This window comes from Polyodon spathula, chromosome 4, assembly GCF_017654505.1.
Source record: "Polyodon spathula isolate WHYD16114869_AA chromosome 4, ASM1765450v1, whole genome shotgun sequence".
Classification (NCBI taxonomy): Eukaryota; Metazoa; Chordata; class Actinopteri; order Acipenseriformes; family Polyodontidae; genus Polyodon; species Polyodon spathula.
Genome location: NC_054537.1, coordinates 52,006,184 through 52,027,177, shown reverse-complemented (window position 1 = coordinate 52,027,177; position 20,994 = coordinate 52,006,184). Strand labels below are relative to the sequence as shown.

General features: G+C 36.2%; 1 protein-coding gene across 2 annotated transcripts; it reads left to right on the top strand.

The window, feature by feature from the left end:
- Positions 1 to 294: 294 nt before the first annotated feature.
- On the top strand, positions 295 to 20,383 carry LOC121314621 (geminin-like). 2 transcript variants are annotated; one of them, XM_041248070.1, is made up of 7 exons: positions 295 to 399; positions 2,389 to 2,455; positions 17,036 to 17,140; positions 17,978 to 18,128; positions 18,996 to 19,078; positions 19,294 to 19,404; positions 19,490 to 20,383. In XM_041248070.1, the coding sequence occupies exons 2-7, from the start codon at positions 2,399 to 2,401 to the stop codon at positions 19,679 to 19,681; spliced, it is 699 nt and encodes a 232-aa protein (XP_041104004.1). In that variant the 5' UTR covers positions 295 to 399; positions 2,389 to 2,398; the 3' UTR covers positions 19,682 to 20,383. The 2 variants fall into 2 exon arrangements, with proteins under 2 accessions (XP_041104004.1, XP_041104003.1); XM_041248069.1 differs by lacking the exon at positions 295 to 399 and adding an exon at positions 1,179 to 1,441.
- Positions 20,384 to 20,994: the final 611 nt, after the last annotated feature.

Sequence of the window (20,994 nt, the reverse complement as noted above, 5' to 3'; positions counted from 1 at the left end):
CGTGGGGTCGAGGAAGTGCTTAGTTAAAGAACACTAATGTGTAGGTTTCAACAGAGAGAGAAGGAATAGGAAATGAGGCACATTTTACATTATACAGATAAGGGATAAATTGCTACCGCTACTCTTTGGGTTCCCATGGGGCATCGCTTCGAGAGGGACGGAAGAAAAGGCAGAGCTGACTATGTTGTTTATATAGAAGATCTTTGTCATACCACCCAAAGGTAGGGCCGACTGTAAATCACCCCTCCTCTTGAAACACGTTTCCCATCACGTCACTAATCATGATCGCTCCTTTCAGCAGTAAGCAGTAGCAGTTTTTATGAACTGAATCTTCAGATCCGTCAGATTTGTATTTGTTTTTTTGAAGTTAAATGACAGAAACAGCTTCTATTTTTAAAGGTAACAACTACTGGCTATTGTAAATGCTAAATTATATTTAAAACCATACGCTTTTACTGTAAGACTTTTATCTGGAGACGTGTGTCGAATTTAATTTAATATTTATACATGTAAGTAATACCAGCATTTTTATATTATCAAACATATAGTAAGTTTGGTAACCTATACTATAATGCCGCAAATGCAACCAAATACAAAACAGTTATTTTGTCCTCCTGCTTAGTAAATGGGTCTAAAACAGTGAATTCGTCTCTTAGTAAAACAGAATAGATTCACTTGTAGATTAAAAAAAAAAAAAAAAAAAGAATTTGGGAATTCAGTTCCACTTGTATATGCTGTCACTTCAATAGCCCAGTTTAACCATGCTAAATAAAAAAGAACACGAAAGCAAGGCATTCATATAATGTACCATTAAAAAGTGAAAACAACATTTTTTCACTGAACTTCAAAGACAGTTTGTGTTACTTTGTGCGCACTATTTTTCTTTATTATTTTTTTTTTATTTCTGAATCGGTTAACACGCCGGTGCTTATAAAATGTGATGGATTACTTTGGCATAGACTGAGAAAGCACGATAAGAACTGTTTTTGTTATGCTGATTTGTAAATTACCAAATACTGTATTACAGTGTTTTTTTTTTTTTGGTTCATTGGTCTTCTTTGTTTACGTGCTCAGTAGCTATCGTACTGTGGGGTTGTACACACTGATGTATCTCACTTTGTTCATTTGCCAGGGCGTTGATAAATCAACTGCACTGTATAAGACTCCCTTAGAAATATGATATTTATACTTATCTGATGGACCCCTTGAACCAATTACAAACGATTTGACAGGTTCTATGTACTTAAAAGTTTGCAAACGTCGCAGTTTTTTGTGACATCTGAGGAGCCTCCTTTAGAACGACGATCACGTGACAAGTCATCACAATTTAACACAGCGCGCGATAATGCTACATTCGAGTAGCAGAGACCATTCAGTGTTCAGCTTGGTTGGGTGTGTGGATAATACTGGGCGTGTGTCCTAGCTTTGTGTACCTCACCAGGTAAGTGTGGGTCGTTCTTTCACAAATTTTGTTTTGAATAATTAGTAAAATGTATAAAATCGTGGTGTGTGACATGAAGTTAAGCTGATTGTGGTTTGTAGTTCTTTTTAGTTTTTGTAACAAACTAACTTCACCCAGAAATGTAGTATTAAACACATTCTGTGTGAAACGTATTTGTAAAAGTTGGCGTTTGCATTCACTCAGTTAATCTGTTGCGTTTAATACAGATATGGCGAACCGTGCAGTTTTATAAAATACATTCTTCGTAAGGCGCCCTTCTAAACCCTGTTTGTACTACCAGTGAAATACTAGTCTATGGTCTATTTTATTTTTTTAGACACGCGCAGCTATTGTACACATTTCCCCAGTGTGTTATTTTGAGGAAGCGGGTACATTTTTTTTTTTTTTTTTTAACAAGGCGTTTTTCTATTTTCATTTATTTATTTTTAACTTGCTTTGAGAATCCCATTCATTTTAAAGATGGCCATCGACTGTTGCCTAAAAGTCAGCATGTAGATTAATGGCAGTAGCTTTCCAAGGTATTTACGAATCAAGAAGGCATGCACAACTGTTAGTGTGGTAGGATGGGGAGCTGCTTTGTTGTGAGTGGCGGTTTATTTTCGGCGGGCTTAGGCTTTGTAACCACCTGTGACAATTGCCACTCAATGGGCAAGTGTAGCATTTGCTGAAAGTGTGATCGCTCATTCTTCCTGTTTTACATTTGGTTTAATGTAGTGGATGTAGACGAATTTGAGTCATTTCATGTTAAATACAAAGTGACTGGTCTCTTTTTTTTTTCCTTGAGTAACTATTTAAGTACATATTTTAATTACATAAGTATTTGTCCATGTATGCAAACATTTGGATTATATGCTGTTATATGTAATTCATGTTTTATGGTTAAAATTTATGTAGACCTTGTATAACTGCAAATATATTGTTTTTAGTATTGAAGAAATGACTACAAACGTGAAGCAACGACTGGATGCAGACAAATCTGCTGCAAACATAAAGGTAAGCAAATGAATTGAATATTTGTATAGAACCCCTAAAGGGACATAGTGAAGCAAAATATATGAATGTAGAGCTATTAACTGTTTGTTGTAGAATGCAGTGAATGTGGCAATATCAGCCTAACCTCACCTGGGTTGGTGCTTAGTGTAAGAGATTGTGGAAGCCTCATTTGATTTTCTCATGTAATGTTTCCCTCAGTCTTTGCAATACTGTCATTTTTGTAGATGAGCCCTCATTTTGTGTTGCAGTTGCACTCACTTTCTGAGAACAAAGGGAGGATCGAGCTTGATTGTCAATGTCCTATTGTAAGTGACTGCATGTAATGCACAGTTCACAGCCTACCTCTGTAAAGAGCTTTATGATGGTGGTCCACTATGCAAGGCACTGTGAAAATAAAGATATTATATATTATCAATCTGTCTGTCCCAATAATAACTCGCAAATCACTGACAACACGACTCAATTTACCCCTTTTATTATGAAAACTTTAACGGGATAATTGGCTTTCTCTTGCGGGGTTAAGCCCCTTTCACACTGGCATGCTCCTGATGTCATGGGGAACGGCTACGTGATTTCACACTGCTTTTAATAAAGCAGTGTTGACCTGGGTGACAGATGCAAGTACAGAATGTGCGTATCAATGCCCAGAAGCAGCTTGTTATGGGTGCTTCCATACATGCTTCAATGGATTCAGCTGTCGGCGCAGATGATTATGGTGAATGTTTCTTTATCCCTGCTGCAATCTATTTGTATCGCAGATTTGTATTGGACCCTGACACCCGTGATATATCGAGTGGGTGGTGAATTAGGGATGTGCTTTTGGTACATTTTTATGAATGTTTAAATGCTATGCACGTGTCTGCATTTAAACCATATCCACACACACACACACACACTCTCTCTCTTTATATATTCCATTCTGATGTGTACCAGTAGCTCTGGTTAGTATTTTCTAAGTAAAGAAATCCTAAATAAACAAAATGTTTTAACATTGCAATGACATAACTACAAAGTGTGTGTGTGTGTGTGTGTGTATATATATATATATATATATATAATATATATAAACAAACAAACAAACATGCACACACGAAAGTATACAGTTAACACTCACATCTGACCCTATACATTTTTTGTTTCAGTGATGGTTAAACTCATGTGACGCATATCCTGATTGTTTCATTTTGGTCCATTCCAACCCTTGTCCTTTTTTCAAGGAAGACGTATACAGTGTGAAATACATAGCTGAAAGGACTGTTTTAAAATAAGTAGGCTTCCATTTAAATGTACTGTAGTTGGTTTTGTTGGTACAGTACTATATTTAACAGGAGTATTTTAATTCAGAACGATATGATTCTGAAAATATCACTTGCCAAAAGACAACATGTGGACTGTACAGGAAATTATTTAAAATCTGCTACATATTGTAGCAGTATATAAAATTTCCTATTAACAACCCAACAGCAAATGGAATAAAAATGTTATCCATGCACAAAAAAACTGTTTCCTTATATACTTATATAACTTATTCCTTATATACTGCAGTATCTAAAACTGTTTAATGATTAACTGTTTTACATTGCCATAGCTTGTCTTGTTTGCTGTGTTGCTGGATTTTCATCAGGTGAAATTGGGGTGGGGGGGGACCACGGGTTATGAGGATAATCAAATAAACTGTAACATTGAAGAGCTGGGCTTTGTATCGGAAAAGTGATGACCCAGAGTCGGAAATCGCATGTGATGGGCAAGTGCATTCATTTCTTGCAGTTATAATGGGAATTGATTGGTTTGTTAATACAAGATAGGTAAAACGCAACAGTCGTGTATCTGAGTGTCGTATAGCTGAGTGCTGACTGTATTGAAATTAGGGCTGTCACGGTTTCAAATTTGCTTTAGGAAGAATATTTAACATCATAAAAATTTACAAAAACCTTTTAAGCTATTTTATATGTAATGGTTTAGCAGTGTGTTTGTTTTAAAAAGCTGCTAAATCTCAGGGTAGTTGGCAGTAGGTTTGTAAAGCTATAGATTGACTTAATTAATTTCAGTACAACTGTATGCTGTGACTGAAACACCCACAAAACAAAATTTTCTATTTATCCATTTTCCCAACCAAAACGACTTTCGGCTTGTGTATCAGGACAAATCCACTGAAAGTGTACCATATTATAGCTTTCTAAACAGCTGAGAATCTGAAGATTGTCAAGATAATGTTTTCACTCTGAAATATTCCCTACGATTACCTAGTTTCTAAAAAAAAGTTTTAATGTACTCATTCATTTCTTTGGAAGTGTTTCCATAAGTATAATTTTACTCCTACCCAAAAACTGTAAAAGTATCAGTGGTAGCCACAACCCTCTAACTAGGATCAGAAACAAAATACCGTGTCTGGTTTTCATTTTAGACCAAATTGTGTGACGGGTGTGTAATTTGAAGTAGTTCGCCATCAGAAAGATCTGTCAACTCAACAACATCTTATGGGCTTCAGTGAGTTACAGGAAGATAATTTCATCTAGGGTTTGTGATGTCATTTTATAAACTGTCACAGAAACCCAAGATGGAATTATTTTTCTTTTAACTCGCTGAAGCCCATCTGTTTTTATATAGTACATAGCTATGATAAATATATTAAACAGGTGTTAAGGTTCAAATTGCAAGTACATTTTTAATGAATGTAAATTAAGTCAATTTTAAAGAATCTTTAAATAATTTGATAATTCAGGAATGGTGAATTAAACTGGGTAGTTATTGAACTGCAAAAAATAACGTATAAGGAAAAGGTGTTTCAATTGGGCATGCTTATTTATTTATTTTTTTAGTTCAGCATTTTAATTGCAAGTGTAAATTGAACTGTAGCCACCTGTAAATAAAATATAAAACAATAACAGTACTGAGGAACAATGCTCTCCACTTAGTTTTCAATCCATACAGGACCAGGGCATGAAGATTAGGTCATGAAGGGCAAGGCAATGCTGCCTTCCTTTTGATGTGAAAATTCAGGGGCACCAAGGCAGTTCTAGGGGGCAAAACATAAATCCAACCCAAGGGCACCATACCGATTTCATACTCCTTCATAAAACAACAAAGTAATAGCAAGCCTATTATGTTGATGACATTTTAATTCGAACAAGCACAAATCAATATTTTGAGTGATTCACACGCCAACTGTTACAAAAATAAATATATAGGTCAAATTTAAGGACAAAACTTTTTTATAATGAAAAAATACAAAGGGTAATATGGCAAAAATGAATATTCTGGGTATTTTTTAGTGAACTCTGTCACACACCACTGACTAATATAGAGATTAGATTAGGCTTAGGTACAGCCTTGGTGATACAACAGCACAAATAAGCGATGTCAGTGAAGGGAAAGTTAGATAGATTTTCAGGCAAACTGGCTGAAGATTTACCCATGGCTAGAGTTTGATAATAATAGTGGTCAAATGAGTTTGAGCTGCAGTGCCTGCACAACTGTAGTTTGCTAACTAACCACTGTTACAAAACCTGTACAAACAGCTTTTGGGGGGGAAGGTCTGCTGTTTTAAACACATACACCTTCTAACCCCTTTCGTGAGACACACGTTTTACTAGTTAAAAATCAGAACTGTGTAAGGTAGTGAGAATGTATTACACAAAAATAAATGAAAACAGAAATGGATTCACTTCTCAAGATTGTGTTTCGTTCACTTATGTTTTTTCTGCTCGTTTTATAACACAGGGAGCTGCTACTTGAACAATGTCTTGGCTACTTTTTTTGCGGTGTAAAAAATTTGAGCAAAACTAATCGTTTGTGTGTAACAAATTACAAAACGGCACAGTCATTGAAATATCTATATAAATTAACAATTTATATATACTGAAGACATGAAAGGAGTCAATGTGTATTTCACCGTTGCATTTTAAGTATTGCAATTTTAAGCCTGTTCTCTCACAGTTCAATTTATTCTGGCTAATCTTGTCCTTTCTGCAGTACTTGACAACTAAGTCCACATTAATATTGCTGTTATTATCGGGGACGACTTGTTGTGCACCCATTGCTTGCCTGAGCATTAGGTAAACCTGAACGCTTCGCTTCCACTTTACAGCTCTTCCTTCTTTCTTTTTAAATGTTTTTGCCAGTGAATGCATGTGATTGAAAATTCACATGAAAAATATTGAGCTCCGTCTAACAGCGTCCCTCCCTCTGTTTGCCCCTCATTAACCAATGATACAGTATGTCTTTCTCATGGCTTAGTGCCAGGAGGGGGAACAGTAAAAAGAATGGCAACAATAGTACATTATGATAATGAATCCTTTTCTCGAAGGACGAGATTAGACGGAACGGGCCAGCTGACGCTGAGCAAGTTTGTGAATGGGATGTAGATCAAAAGTAGGTAGCAAAATGGTCTTATTCAGTAGTGATTTATTTAACCCAATAGTTTTTATTTTCATATATAATACCTACCTTACGTTTTAAATGGATTGAATTGGAGGTCGGGCCTAAATTTAAAACCCGACACCTTTTTGAAATATGTTTACCTGACCCGACCATCTCCACAAATACATTCCTAAAATTCGCTACTGCAACGAAGTACTTTCAGTGTAGCCAAAAACCAAACTTACGTGCCACGTATCAAGAAGATTGGTTTAACTTAATGTATATAGAGGGCCGCACATTACTAAAGAGTAATAAGGTTAAACCTTTAGCTGATATGTATAAAAAATAAAATAAAAAAAATGTATAGATTAGGACTGTCAATCGGCGTTAACTTCTGCTATTAACTCGTTAATTCTTTTTTTTTTTTTTTTTTTTTTTTTTTTTTATTATTTCAACGCACGTTAATCGCATTGCTGTGTCTTGAGTCTTTCGGCACACTGTACTTCAATCCCAGCAGCACTGGATTGAGTGTCTTAGTGTATTGAGTGTCATTGTTTAAATAATGGAGCCATAATGGAGCAAACACTAAAAATGATGTGTTTTTTTTTTTTTTTTTTTTTTTTATATATATATATATATATATATATATATATATATAATATATATATATATGACGACTCTACTGGATGAGAACTGGACAGAAAACGTTTAGGCCAGTTTCAGACGGATGCTCCAGAGGCGTGCCGAACTCATTAGAGACGCACTTCATTAAATTCGATGAACCAATTGCCTTCATACTGGCGAACAGAAAGCGTATCGCACTTATTCCAAAGGAGTCTTAAATAAAATTGCATTGTAGACAAATGTGATTATTCTAAAGAAAAACTCTGTTATTTGAGAACAGTAGGCCTACACGGCGCAATTCGCTCGTGTCAAACACAGCTAAACAAGTTTTAATGACATTGAACCATCATTTATGTCTCCTTTTTATTGTAAAAAAAGTAAAATACTACTACCAATAATAAAAAATCTGAATTTAAAAGGCTTTTTTTACCTTTTACCCTTAAGAATACCATGATCTATCCGCTGCACTACAATCTGTCTCAGTTTTCGGAAGCCGTAGTGCTAAGGACAGATCAGCGAGCAGATTCCCCAGGTAGAAGCACGATTTCTGGTCAGCTAAAAAATAGAGCTCCGTGCTGCTGCTGGGAGTTGGGCTACAATACTTTTTTTTTCCAGCTGCATTTCTATTAAGTCGAGTTACAAGAAAACAAATCACTGCTTCCCCATTTAGTTAAAAAGCCTGTCATTGACAATTATTGAAATAGTTATTGTATTTTATTTCTGTTTAGATTTGCCCAAATGTATAAGAGGATCAAAATAAATTGCTCAGATGAAACTAATCAGAAGTCTGCTTTCATGTTAATATTTATGCAAACAAGGATTAATTTGCATGGCTTATTTTAGTAATGTGTAAATAAATACATTAAAATGTAGCGTGTGTTTAGCTCAATCACAATACATGTACTGTATTTTAAATTCAGTTTGCCTTAGGCCTATATTACTCTGGATTTTTTAAGAGAATATTTAAGAAATTCTTAAAAGAAATTTAGGTCAATCATAAGAATTTGAAGAATTGAACTAAACCACCACCTTAGGAAGATCTTCACTATTTTCGTAACTCTTAAGTTTTGTCTTCTCTGCCATGATTGATTAGCATTGTGGGATACATGATACTGTTTAGCATATCATTTGTGTACATTAGCATTAAATACAGCTTAGTTCAGCTCGCCGCTGGAACTCCTTATGAAACCAAGGTGCACCAGAGCCACTTGGAGCGGCAGAGGAAGGCGTGCTGTAGAGCATCTGTCTGAAACTGGCCTACTTGTCTACCTCCAAAGTGAGTTCCAGTATCGCACACAAGTACATACACTAGCAGCAGCTCCCCTGCTACAGACAATAACAGAACAACAACAAATTAAACCCAGCTGCATCGACAGAAATTCAGGCTCCCTGAAAGCCCACGAATCAAGCTAAGTATGATAATTTTTTTGTTGTTTTATATATAAAAGGAGTAGGCTACGTAGTTTGTAACACCTGCCAATTATTCTTGTTAGTTTACAGTTTTGGGATTTTTTTTTTTTGTTCTCTTCACACTTAAGTTAACTTCCTAGAAGTGCTAACTGTAGCTACAGATTTATAGTTTTATTAAAAAAACAAAAACAAAATTGATTTCAGTCCGCAATCACATTTAAAAATAGATATCCTATTTATTCAGTTTTCTGATCTCTGTATGCTGCTGATCAAGCTTGAACCACACATTTTATTGTGTTGGTTGTATTTATAATTTCTGAATCAATGCCCCTAGTAAATTTTGGTGACTGTTACAATGGGTACATTTCCTGGTTAAATAAATAAATTTTAAACTGTTTTATTTACAGTTAAAGATAATAGCATCAGTAATGAAATAATTTTTAATGAGATGGATGTAGTAATTGTATCAATTTAATATGCAGTTAAAACTGAGATTAAGAAATTTTTTTTAATTGCTTGACAGTCCTAATATCTGTCTGTCAATCTCTGTCTATCTATCATGCTTTTCACAGTGGACCATCGTCACAAAGAGCTTTACGAGACACAAGACTATGGTGTGTGAACTATGCATTAGCTGCAAAGTCGCTTACGAGAACGTCTCACCCGAAAGACGGAGCACAAGGAGGTTAAGTGACTTGTTCGGGGTCACACAATGAGTCTGTGGCTGAGCTGGGATTTGAACCGGGTACCTATATATGTGCCTATAGAAATTATACACCCCCTTGAACTTTTTCACATTTTGTTGTGTCAGTGCCTCAGTTTAATGCATTTAAATGAGGATTTTTTTCCACTTATCTACACACCATACTCCACACTGTTAAGAGGAAAAAAGTTTTTGAGAAATTGTATATTAAATACAAAACTGAAAGATAATAATTGGATAAGTCTCCACCCCACTGAGTTAATACTTGGTGGAAGCATCTTTGGCAGCAATTACAGCTGTGAGTCTGTTGGGAAAGGTCTCTACCAACTTTGCACACCTAGATTTGGCAGTATTTGACCATTCTTTACAAAACTGTTCAAGCTCTGTCAAGTTCCTTGGGGAGTGTTGATGGACAGCAATCTTCAAGTCATGCCACACATTTTCGATTGGATTTAGGTTGGGGCTCTGACTGGGCCACTCAAGGACCTTTACCTTTTTGTTCCTCAGCCACTCCAGTGTAGCTTTGGCTGTGTGCTTTGGGTCGTTGTCATGCTGAAAGGTGAACTTCCATCCCAGTTTCAGCTTTCTTGCAGAGGCAGCAGGTTGGGATATTGTTGTCATATGCACACTTTGACCAGTCTTGGCCATAAAAACCTGCAGCTCTTGCAAAGTTGCCATTGGCCTCTTGGTAGCCTCTCTGATCAGTCTCCTTTTTCCTCTGTCATCCAGTTTGGACAGAGGGCCTGATCTAGGCAGGGTCTTGGTGGTGCCATACTCTTCCACTTCTTAATTATCTTGACCGTGCTCCAAGAGATATTCAAGGCCTTTTTGATGTATTTTTTTTAAACTCATCCCCTGATCTGTGCTCTTTTTAAAGCGTCTTGGTGCTGCTCGGTGGAGTCTTTGCTTTGACATGTACTACCCAGTAGAGGGAACCTACAGGAAATTCTGAATTTATCCTGAAGTCATGACTCGCTACAATTTAACACAGGTGGAGGCCACTTAACTTGGTTTGTGATTTTGAAGGTGATTGGTTACACCTGAGCTAATTTAGGATTGCCATTACAAGTGGGTGGACACTTACCAAACCAAGCTATTTCAGTTTATTTTTAATTTTCTACAGAGTTCTAGAATATTTTTTTCACTGGAAGTTGTGGTGTAGGATGTGTAGATTAACTGAAAAAAAATATATGAATGCATTTTAATTCCAGGCTATAAGGCAACAAAAGGTGAATTTTGAAAGGTGTAGACTTTCTGTAGGCACTGTGTGTATATGTACAGTACTGAGCAAAAGTTTTAGGCAGCTGTGAAAAAATGCTGTAAAGTAAGAATGCTTTCAAAAATAGACATGTTAATTGATAAATACAATCTATTAACTAAATGCAAAGTGAGTGAACAGAAGAAAAATCTACATCAAATCCATATTTGGTGTGACCACCCTTTGCCTTCAAAACAGCATCAATTCTTCTAGGTACACTTGCACAAAGTCAGGGATTTTGTAGGCATATAGTCAGGGGTATGATTAAACAATTCTACCAAACAGGTGCTAATGATCAGCAATTCAATATGTAGGTTGAAACACAATCATTAACTAAAACAGAAACAGCTGTGTAGGAGGAATAAAACTGGGTGAGGTACAGCCAAACTCGGCTAACAAGGTGAGGTTGCAGAAGACGGTTTACTGTCAAAAGTCATACGCCATGTCAAGACTGAGCACAGCAACAAGACACAAGGTAGATATACTGCATCAGCAAAGTCTCTCCCAGGCAGAAATTTCAAGGTAGACAGGGGTTTCCAGATGTGCTGTCCAAGCTCTTTTGAAGAAGCACAAAGAAACGGGCAACGTTGAGGACCGTAGACGCAATGGTCGGCCAAGGAAACTTACTGCAGCAGAGGAAAAACACATCATGCTACTTACCTTCGCAATCAGAAGATGTCCAGCGATTCCATCAGCTCAGAATTGGCAGAAAACAGTGGGGCCCTGGTACACCCATCTACTCTCTGGAGAAGTCTGGTCAGAAGTGGAACACTTGCGGCCAAAAAAACCATACCTCCGACGTGGAATTAAGGCGAAGCGACTCAACTATGCACAAAAACACAGGAACTGGGTGCAGAAAAATGGCAGCAGATGCTCTGGACTGATGAGTCAAAATTTGAAATATTTGGCTATAGCAGAAGGCAGTTTGTTCGCCGAAGTGCTGGAGAGTGGTGAATGAGTGTCTGCAGGCAACAGTGAAGCATGGTGGAGGTTCCTTGCATATGTCTGTGCATTTCTGCAAATATGTATATATATTGTATATATATATAGTATCAATGAGAAGTACAGGCATATCCATCATGCATATCAGGGAGGCATATTGGCCCCATATTTATTCTGCAGCATGTGTGTGTGTGTGTGTGTGTGTGTGAACAAGGTGTGTGGTGTGATGGTGTGTGTGTGATATCAATATATATATATATATATATAATATATATATATATATATATATATATATATATATATTATAAATATATACAATATATATATAATATATAATATATAAAATCACACTTGATATATCTCTGGTGTCAGGGTCCAAAATAAATCGGCTATATACATTTCAATTCGCACAGTGGTGGATCATTGCTTCTCATCTACTTCAGTCTCCAATTAATTTCATGAGTCTTCCTATCCTTTCTCAAATGCACAAACCCGCTGCATTGAAAGAATACATTCACAACAACATAGGAGGCTTGTTGCTGTGTAGCTGGCGTCAATGCTTTATTGTGCAATATGTGCGTATATGATAACAGTACGATTTTAATGTTTTGTTTTTAATTGTGTTGTATATTGTTTGATATGCAATACAAAATAGTGAACCGTATATATTGCAGCTAAGGCATATGCAGTTAGACAGTAAAAAATGGGGAGCCATTTCAATGACCGCGATATCTGAATCCGTAGTATAGCAATGGACAATATAATGAAGGGTGGGTGAGTTTGTGTGTGTATCTATTACGTATAATCTCGTCGTGTCATGCAAAAACCTTGTATGTCCATTTTTTTTTTTTTTTTTTTAAAACAAGCATTGAAAGTTCTCATCCAGCTCTATGTACTGTAATGTCTAATAACTTAACAACTAATAAATGGTTCAAAACCCCATGTGACTTAACCTTGTATGTCAGTTGGCTATCACACTGTCATGCAAAAATCTTGTATGTCAACATTCAAGCAGAATTCCAAGGGCTAAAGTGACAGCAAAGTTAAATTGAATTAAGTCCTTCCTATTTTAATTATAAAATTTAAATTTAAACTAAAATGTATATGCTTCTCTAATGAATGTAACTAAAGTTATATTGAATAGGATATTTAAATGATAAATGTGAAATCCTTTGATAACAAAATAGGTGAATACATTCCATTTCTAACACACCCTTTTTGTGTGACACACAGCTGTCTATCAAATACTGTGAACCAATGGGAGGACCGACAAAGACTTGTTTACAGTACAAGTGAACACCTATACATTGTGTTATTTAAACTCAAAAACAAGTATTTTCTTTCCCTCTGGATTTGCTCTTTCTTCAAAGCATCTCGTCGGTCTCAACTCAATCTCCTAAAGTTCTTCAACAAATGCGCAATGATGTAATCTTCAAAGCTGTCCTGGAAAAGATGGGCTCCCTCCGGAATGACGAAAGCTTTTGCCTACAAATAATGTATACTTCCTATATAATTTATATTTCTTATCAGTTATGTGTGAATATTTATGTATAAGTATTTAACAAGTTATATTGGGAGATGGTCCCCCCCCAATGTCAATATCTTGCAAGCATTCCACATTCCTGAAATTCCTGCATGAAGTAATAGAATTATTAATGTGAGTAAATATGAATATAAAAATGAAACAAGTTTAAATACTTGGCTAGTACGTCGACCAAGTTCACGATGCGAAAAGTGGAAGTAGTTCTGGAAATGATGCTTTATACATTTTGTTCGTACTGAAGTTCAAATCAAGGAAAGGGAGACTAGCGGCCAGGAGTAGAATCATGTGGCTAAGTGGTTTTTAGAGTTGATCAAAAGGGCGACAACAAATATCAAGATTTTTAATATAACATTTTTAAAACTGGAATTATAAATACTGAAAACATTTGCATGCAGTCTTCCAGGTTTGTCTAAGAAATTATAAATAAATAAATAACTCTTGCCCTCCGTGTCTTGCATAAAACACTACGTTTGTTTTTATTTTGATAACGCTAATGTTTGAGGCACAACCTTTCCGACAGCTAACTTGTGTCAAGCTAAACTGAGTTTTTAAACAAATTAAGTCTACTTGTTGCTAGCTAACTAAAACGAGGGGGAATATAATTTTCATAGCAGTTAGCTAACGTTAACGTTGCAGGGCAATTAACTACTGTTTACATTATTTGTAAGCGGTGGTTGGCTATTTCTTGTGTATGACAGCAAATTAAACTAATAGAAACCCATGACAAACATGGTAAAACTCTCTCCTTTATTAAACTCTCAATTAATGACTGGACAGACCCGTGGAGTCCCAATGCCCAGATGACGGATCAGGAGAGGTTCTGCCAACAATCTTACAGCAACATCACTGTTCAACTCCAGCCTGAAGATAAACAAACACCTGCAGCAGCTGAAGAGTGTTGTACCTTGGGACTGCCACTGTTTTTATGAAGGACTGGGGCATTAATTTTGGATTTGCACAAAAAATTCAAAGGAAATCAGAATAAAATGACACAAAATGTAAATAGATTAATAATAAACAAAAGTACATAACAAATCTAATATGACTAAAGATAAATTACCTTGGATTTTTAGATTATTTTCAAAGTTAATGTTTATTTGTGTGGTTAATACTGTACGTTTTACTTGGGTGAATTACAGTACAGTTTAATTACTGTAAGTATAAGACGCAATTAGAGATTCAGTTTAATGATTAAATAGTTCAGCACATTTTAAAATGCGTTCTCTGAATTTTTTTTTAAACCTTTTTAGAAAATGAATTACCTTATGAACTTGTGTAAAAACCTTGTATCTCCATTTTCCACTGTTGACTGCTCACTGTTTTTTTATTTTGTGAGTTGATGTTTGCTGTTCATGCAAAATGTCAGTGTTTCTTGAATTTCATTTTTTTGGACATACAAGGTTTTTGCGCGACACAGAGAGACATATAAAATAATTTCCCTTAGAATTATTGTTCAATTTTTTCGTACTGCACAATACACATCGCAAACAAAAATGTACAAAATTAAAAAAAGCATTAATATTGTACTGTTAGAATGTACACATGTGTTGCACAACAAAGCAAATTAAATATCTACTTGCTGAAGCAGTTTGTATTTTAGCCGATAAGTTGTGCTGTTGCAGCAGACCGCAATGTAGAAAAAGGCACAGAGCAGTGATGTCATCTCCCTAGCAACAAGCCTCCTATGTTGGGAATGGGTTCTTTCAATGCAGCAGGTTTGTGCAGTTGAGAAAGGAGAGGAAGACTGAAGTTTGTTGGAGGCAAGCTGATGAGAAGCAGTTACCCTCTGCAGTTTGAATTGAAATATTGTGCTGGTTTTTATGCCAAGTCAACAGTTAGAAAAAATATTTACATTATATTCATAAGTGAAGTGGAATTAATACACTGGGCCACAGTCGGATGATGAACGAGTCGCGGGTTGCGTGTCTCTGGTGTAGAGTATTACTGGGTTCCTGTTAAAACTTAAAGAACAATCTCTCAATCATATCTCAATGTACTTCCTTTTCCTAGTAGTCCAACACTGCGTGATTTAAAAGATAACAAGCTTCCTGAAAACTTTGTTTCCATAAATAGCCACACAAGATGCTCTTGCATACTCATTTTGGACATGCCTGTCATATCAAACCATTAAATTTAACATTCCACAACAAATATTACACCACAACTATGGCTTTTAAAACCGCTACAGGGTGAATACATCACTTTTCAGTGTGCCACTGCAGAGATGAATTTCCAATGTTTTAGATGTCATATTTTAGTAATTTATTGCAAGCTTTACATAGTAGAAAGCCACATGGACTTTTAGTATCGCTGAATACAAAAATGTGTAATTTTTCCCAAACAGTGGATTTAGACATACCCTTTCCAGAAACTGAACACTCCACTGCTACGCCTTTGCCTGTTGATTGTGTATGCGTGGATTTTTTTTTTCTTTTAACTCAATCAACCTATATACAGATGAACCCGCTTTATATCATGATTGCCGTGCAGGCATAATTAGTGATATAAAGCGGGTTATGATGTAAACGGAGTGTCACGTTTGCCAGTTTCACTTGCACACAGAGGAAGACCCCTGCCCGAACCATAAAATACAGACTAAACCCGACCAGAACACAACAATTACAAAGCAATTCCTTGTCAGTGTATTTTGTTTTTTCCTTAAGTTTGACAAGAATGTAACCATGTCTGTCATTAAGCATTTAATGTGCCATCAGTGCAGTTAACCACGTTATGTTTCATCGGTTGAAATTAAGTGGTAAGAAATTATCCTCTTATGTCTTCAGTTGTTGACCGTGATTTCGGTAACAAATCATACACGCATATAAAGACAGCAATTCTTTATTAGATTTTTAATGTGCCACAATATCATTGAATCCTGACCTTGTAAGTAAGGTTACAACCACAACCGCTCTGTTTTGAAAATGAAAGCCAATTCCAGCACAATACCGCTACATTTAAAATCTTCATGTAATTGCTTTTATAAATGTGTATGCTTGCACCCTGCCTTTTCACTGCATTTAAGTGCTGTACAGTTATATATGCTTTTTTTTTTTTTTTTTTTTTTTTTTTTTTTTTTTTTTTTTTTTTTTTTTTTTTTTTTTTTTTTTTTTTTTTTTTTTTTTTAAGTGCTGTACAGTTATATATGCTTTTTTTTTTTTTTTTTTTTTTTTTTTTAACCCATGGGATCCCTCCTCCCCAGACCCCATGCAGTGTTTTTTATAACTACTGTAGCTGGTGCTGTCACACTTTGTTTTCTATTTAAAATATTAACTAACCTGTGACTAAGTTGGTCTTCATGATAGGGAAGCCTGTTCCCACGCCAGTTACCGTTTGTTCAAGAGCACCACATTAAGATAATAATCTTTGGCAAAGCGGCTACCCATGGGAATCTAACACGGTTTCATGTCGTACTAGGCAAGCATGCTGCTTTCCCACGCTAGTAAAATAGTAGACACACAGGTCCTGTCAATACCTTCTTGTATTTATCTACTTTTTATTTGCTATCCCATGGTGGGAGTGTAATTAAGTGAGAAGAATAGGGTTAAGCTTTTGCAAATTGTGTTTACTCTCAGGTCAGGTAAATTTTGATAATACTACTGTTCATTCCCACAAACAATACTTGGGCATGTTCCCTGAAATGGTTGGCTTGAAGTACTTCAGCTAATCGTGATGCATCCGTAAATGAAATTGATCATTTTAAAGCTATCCTTGGTCAAATATTAAACTTTTCTTTTCTCCTAGAGCATCTTCACTGTAAGAGTCAATGGAAGTTCAAATCCTAGGCGTACACTACAAGCAATTCAACCTACAGTGACAACTGGGTACCTTGTTGGGAGGACCAGAGAGGTAAAACACTTTAATTGTACATTTATTTAGAAAATGGGATCAAACCTTTTATAGCAGTGGTTCTCAAACTTTGTCCATAGTGAGCCTCCCTGAGCTATGAAAAAAATAACTGCGCCTCCCTTTGTTTACTAAAACAATGACAAACTGAATCCTATGTTGCAAAAAAATGAATAAAAAAGTAGAAGGGATTTGATCAATATAGAGCAGTATGAGCTTCACAAATATTAATTCAAGAACAGTACAAATGGAAGCAGCTAAATTCTTTTTATTTTTTTGTTTAGATTGTGGTAGTTGTATGTGTGACATGCTATACAAATGTATTTTGGTTTGTTCTTTTTTCTGTTATGTACTGTACAGTTCTTTGCGATACTTCTGTATAAAAAGCGCTCTATAGATGCAATAAATAAAGAAATAAATTTATTGAGCTTCCTCTGAAAAAACTTTACTGGTTTAGATACTAATTGAGGCCTCAGTGCACTGCTGGACCCGCTTCATGTAAAGCCCAGTTTTAAATGTGCTTCATCATATTTTTGGCTTCTGTATTTTGCTGGCGCCTCCGCTGCTGCCCCCACTTTGGCATGTGTTGTACCTTTGTCTCTCTTTGTCACCAGAATTTAAAGTCATTCATTTAAATCTGATACTTTTTGTATTTTATTTTTAGTATAATGTAATTCATATACATTTTTTTTTTTTTTTTCCCAAATCGCCAACCTCCAAAAAAACACACTGCTCGCACGCCCCTTAACACGTCGAGGCGTGGCCCATAGTTTGAGAACTGCTGTTTTTATAGGGATTACATTTGTAATCTTGGGAGTTTAACATTTTTTTATTTTGTAGCCAGTCAGGTCTCTTCCAAAAAGGAAATTGTGGAGCATGGAACAGCCAAAAAGCTCAAAGAGGGCCAAAACTGAAGTGGCTGTGTATACCGAGGACAGTGAGAATGGGCCAGAGGGAATGACCAAAGAGACTTATGAACTTATGGTCAAAGGTAAGAAGTTGTTGAAACTGGCACACTTTGGAACCAACAGTTCTCCTTCCCTCTGTCTTGAACTGTGTGGGCTCCAATAAATGGGGATGAAGTCAAACGTGCATGTTTTCCCTGTAGCTACATCGTTAACTGCTCCAATTGTGACAAATTGATAAGGTCATTGTGGCTGTGGCAAAGTGCCCTGCCCCTTGGCTATTAATTTGTGTTGCGTGTAGTGTGCTAATGTTTGTGTGTTGTAATTGGTATACGGGGATATAATATGGGTTATGAACACGAGTTATTTAAAATGTATATTTGTATTTAGGCACAAGGATTACACAGCACTTCACGTGCAGCTAAAACGTATGTGAGTACGGGAAATTGCACTAGACTATTTCACATGCATTTGTACCGAGACTCAGATTGAATGATGGATTAGCAATAGTCTTGGTACAGCTGTATAAAGCAGCATGTTTTCACACACTTGGGGGTTATGTGTTTGTGAGTGGAGAACGGGTGTGGAGAAGAGAGTTAAAATAAAGAAATACCAATTGCTAAGTCATGCTGGAGGGCCAGCACAGTATTTAACATTCGTCCACTTGTTTTGTCTGTTAGTACGTTTTTGTTTGCCTATTTATTTTGGCCGCAAGTGCCATGTCCTGTTTTGGTGTGCTGTTTATGTTTAAAACTTATTTTGTTTATTGAATGCTGAGCTCAACAAAGTGCTCAGCTTCACCAAACTCTACATTTCTGTCTGTCCTGTGTGTTATTGTTTTAAGCTATGACCTTGCTGCAACGAGAAATTTACAAGAATTTGTAAATACCAATTTCTGTAGCCAGTAATATTTAAAGTATGTCTTTCCTTAATTGTATTCTGTTTTTGAACAGAAACTCCTCCGTCTACCTACTGGAAAGAACTGGCAGATGAAAGGAGGGAAGCACTTTATAAGGTTCTTCAAGAAAATGAGATGGTATCTAGTTTTGTATTACTTTGTTGTGCAATATTTAGTTGTCTGAATGTACGGACTTTTCCCACGCTCTGCATGACCTGCCAGTGAATTGGAATACAAAAATGCAAGGTTCGGTTAGTCTGTGCTACAGCAAAAGGATGAATGTGCAACATTGAATGTGGTATGCAAGATTAACTCTTGAGACCAGTTTGACTAATTGTTTGTTTTTTCTAAAGCTGCATAGGAAAATTGAGTTAAAAGAGGAAAACATCTCAAAGTTAAAGCAAGAAAATGAAGAACTGTCCGAACTTGCAGAGCATGTACAATACATGGCCAGTATGATTGAGGTAAGATTGGTGTATTTCCAAAACCAGAAAAATCCATAACTTGGAAGTTTTAATAGCTTGAGTAACAGTTTTTTTTTCCTTGCAGAGATTAACTGGGAAGAGTCCAGATAACCTCAAAGTCCTTAGAGACCTTGATGCAGAAGAACATGAACATGAAGATGATGAGGAATACATCAGCAGTGAGGATGAGGAGGAAGACTATAAGCTTTCAGAATTGGAAAGTGACAATGAAGATAATACAACTGTGACTGACTTTAATGTTCCCAAATCCAGTTAAAGTAGCCTGAAAACGTGTTTTTTTTTGTGTGTTTTTGTTTTTTTCTTTACATTATTATTTAAGGAACCAATGTGGAAAAAGCATTTTGCATTAAGATTCACTCATTTGTATGTTTATTTGGGCTAGAAACCCTTTTCAAAGACCAGCTTTTGCACTTTACAGAGGTTAGCCAGGTGAGAATGAAATAACTGGTGGGTAGCGCCGGCCTGGCCTGGATTCTCATTATACTGCTGGAGGGGAAGGTGTTTAGTCTTTTTGTTTTTGGATAGGAAACTGTTCATGCACTGCATGTGTAAATCATGGCTGTCCAATACAGGTTTAACCAGCTGTGAACAGTTTAGTATGTATATTTTGAAAGTGTACAGTTTTAATTAATGTATGTATGTTAACTTCTGGATGAGATTTTAGTTGTACATATTGTGTAGTAAACACACAAAAAGACGATTTTAATTTTAGGTTGATTCTCAATATTCTTTTTAACAGGCTTGGTGTGCTTAACATGGTTTGCTCCCATGTAATTCTTTTAAGACATTAGTCAATGTACTGGTACAGAGTAATATACAAATGCACTTCAATATGTGTAACCTTAATATGAATAGTCTGAAGACTATCGCATCAATTTCAGAGTATGAAATCTCTTCATTGTTGGGTAAGATTCTTGCAAAGGCACATTCAATTCCTTTTGTTTTTATTAAACATGAAACATGCTCTAAGTGTGGGGTGTTTTTTTTTTTTTTTTTTTGGTCAAAATAATGTGCTTCAGAAAGGTAAAGCTATAAAATGATATCCATAATCCTCAAACAATGACTAATTTTACTATTTAATTTCTTTTGGTGGATAGGACAATACTTGCTACATTTCCTCTTCTTTTTCACAGCCTTAGTCCCAGACTGTCCTGGGGTCAGCTGCTTTGGTTGCTCTTCTCCACTTGTCTCTCGAGCACATCTTCCTCACTCACTTCACATACCTCCATATCTTTTCTCACACAATCTATCCATCTCTTTCTAGGCCTGCCTCTTCCCATGTTACCTTCCACCTCAAATTCCATTACCCTCTTTGTTACTTCCTCAACGTCTCTCCTCATGATATGTCCATACCACCGTAACCTCGCCTCCCGCATCTTCTCAACCACATCCACCACCCTACATCATCTACGGATTTCTTCATTTCTGATCTTATCCTTCATTGAAATCTGCAGAATCCATCTCTACATCCTCATTTCAGTTCTTCTCATCAGGTTCTCTTCCCTCTTTCCAACTGCCCAGCATTCGGCTCCATATGGTAGTACAGATCTAATCAGTCTTGTACATTTT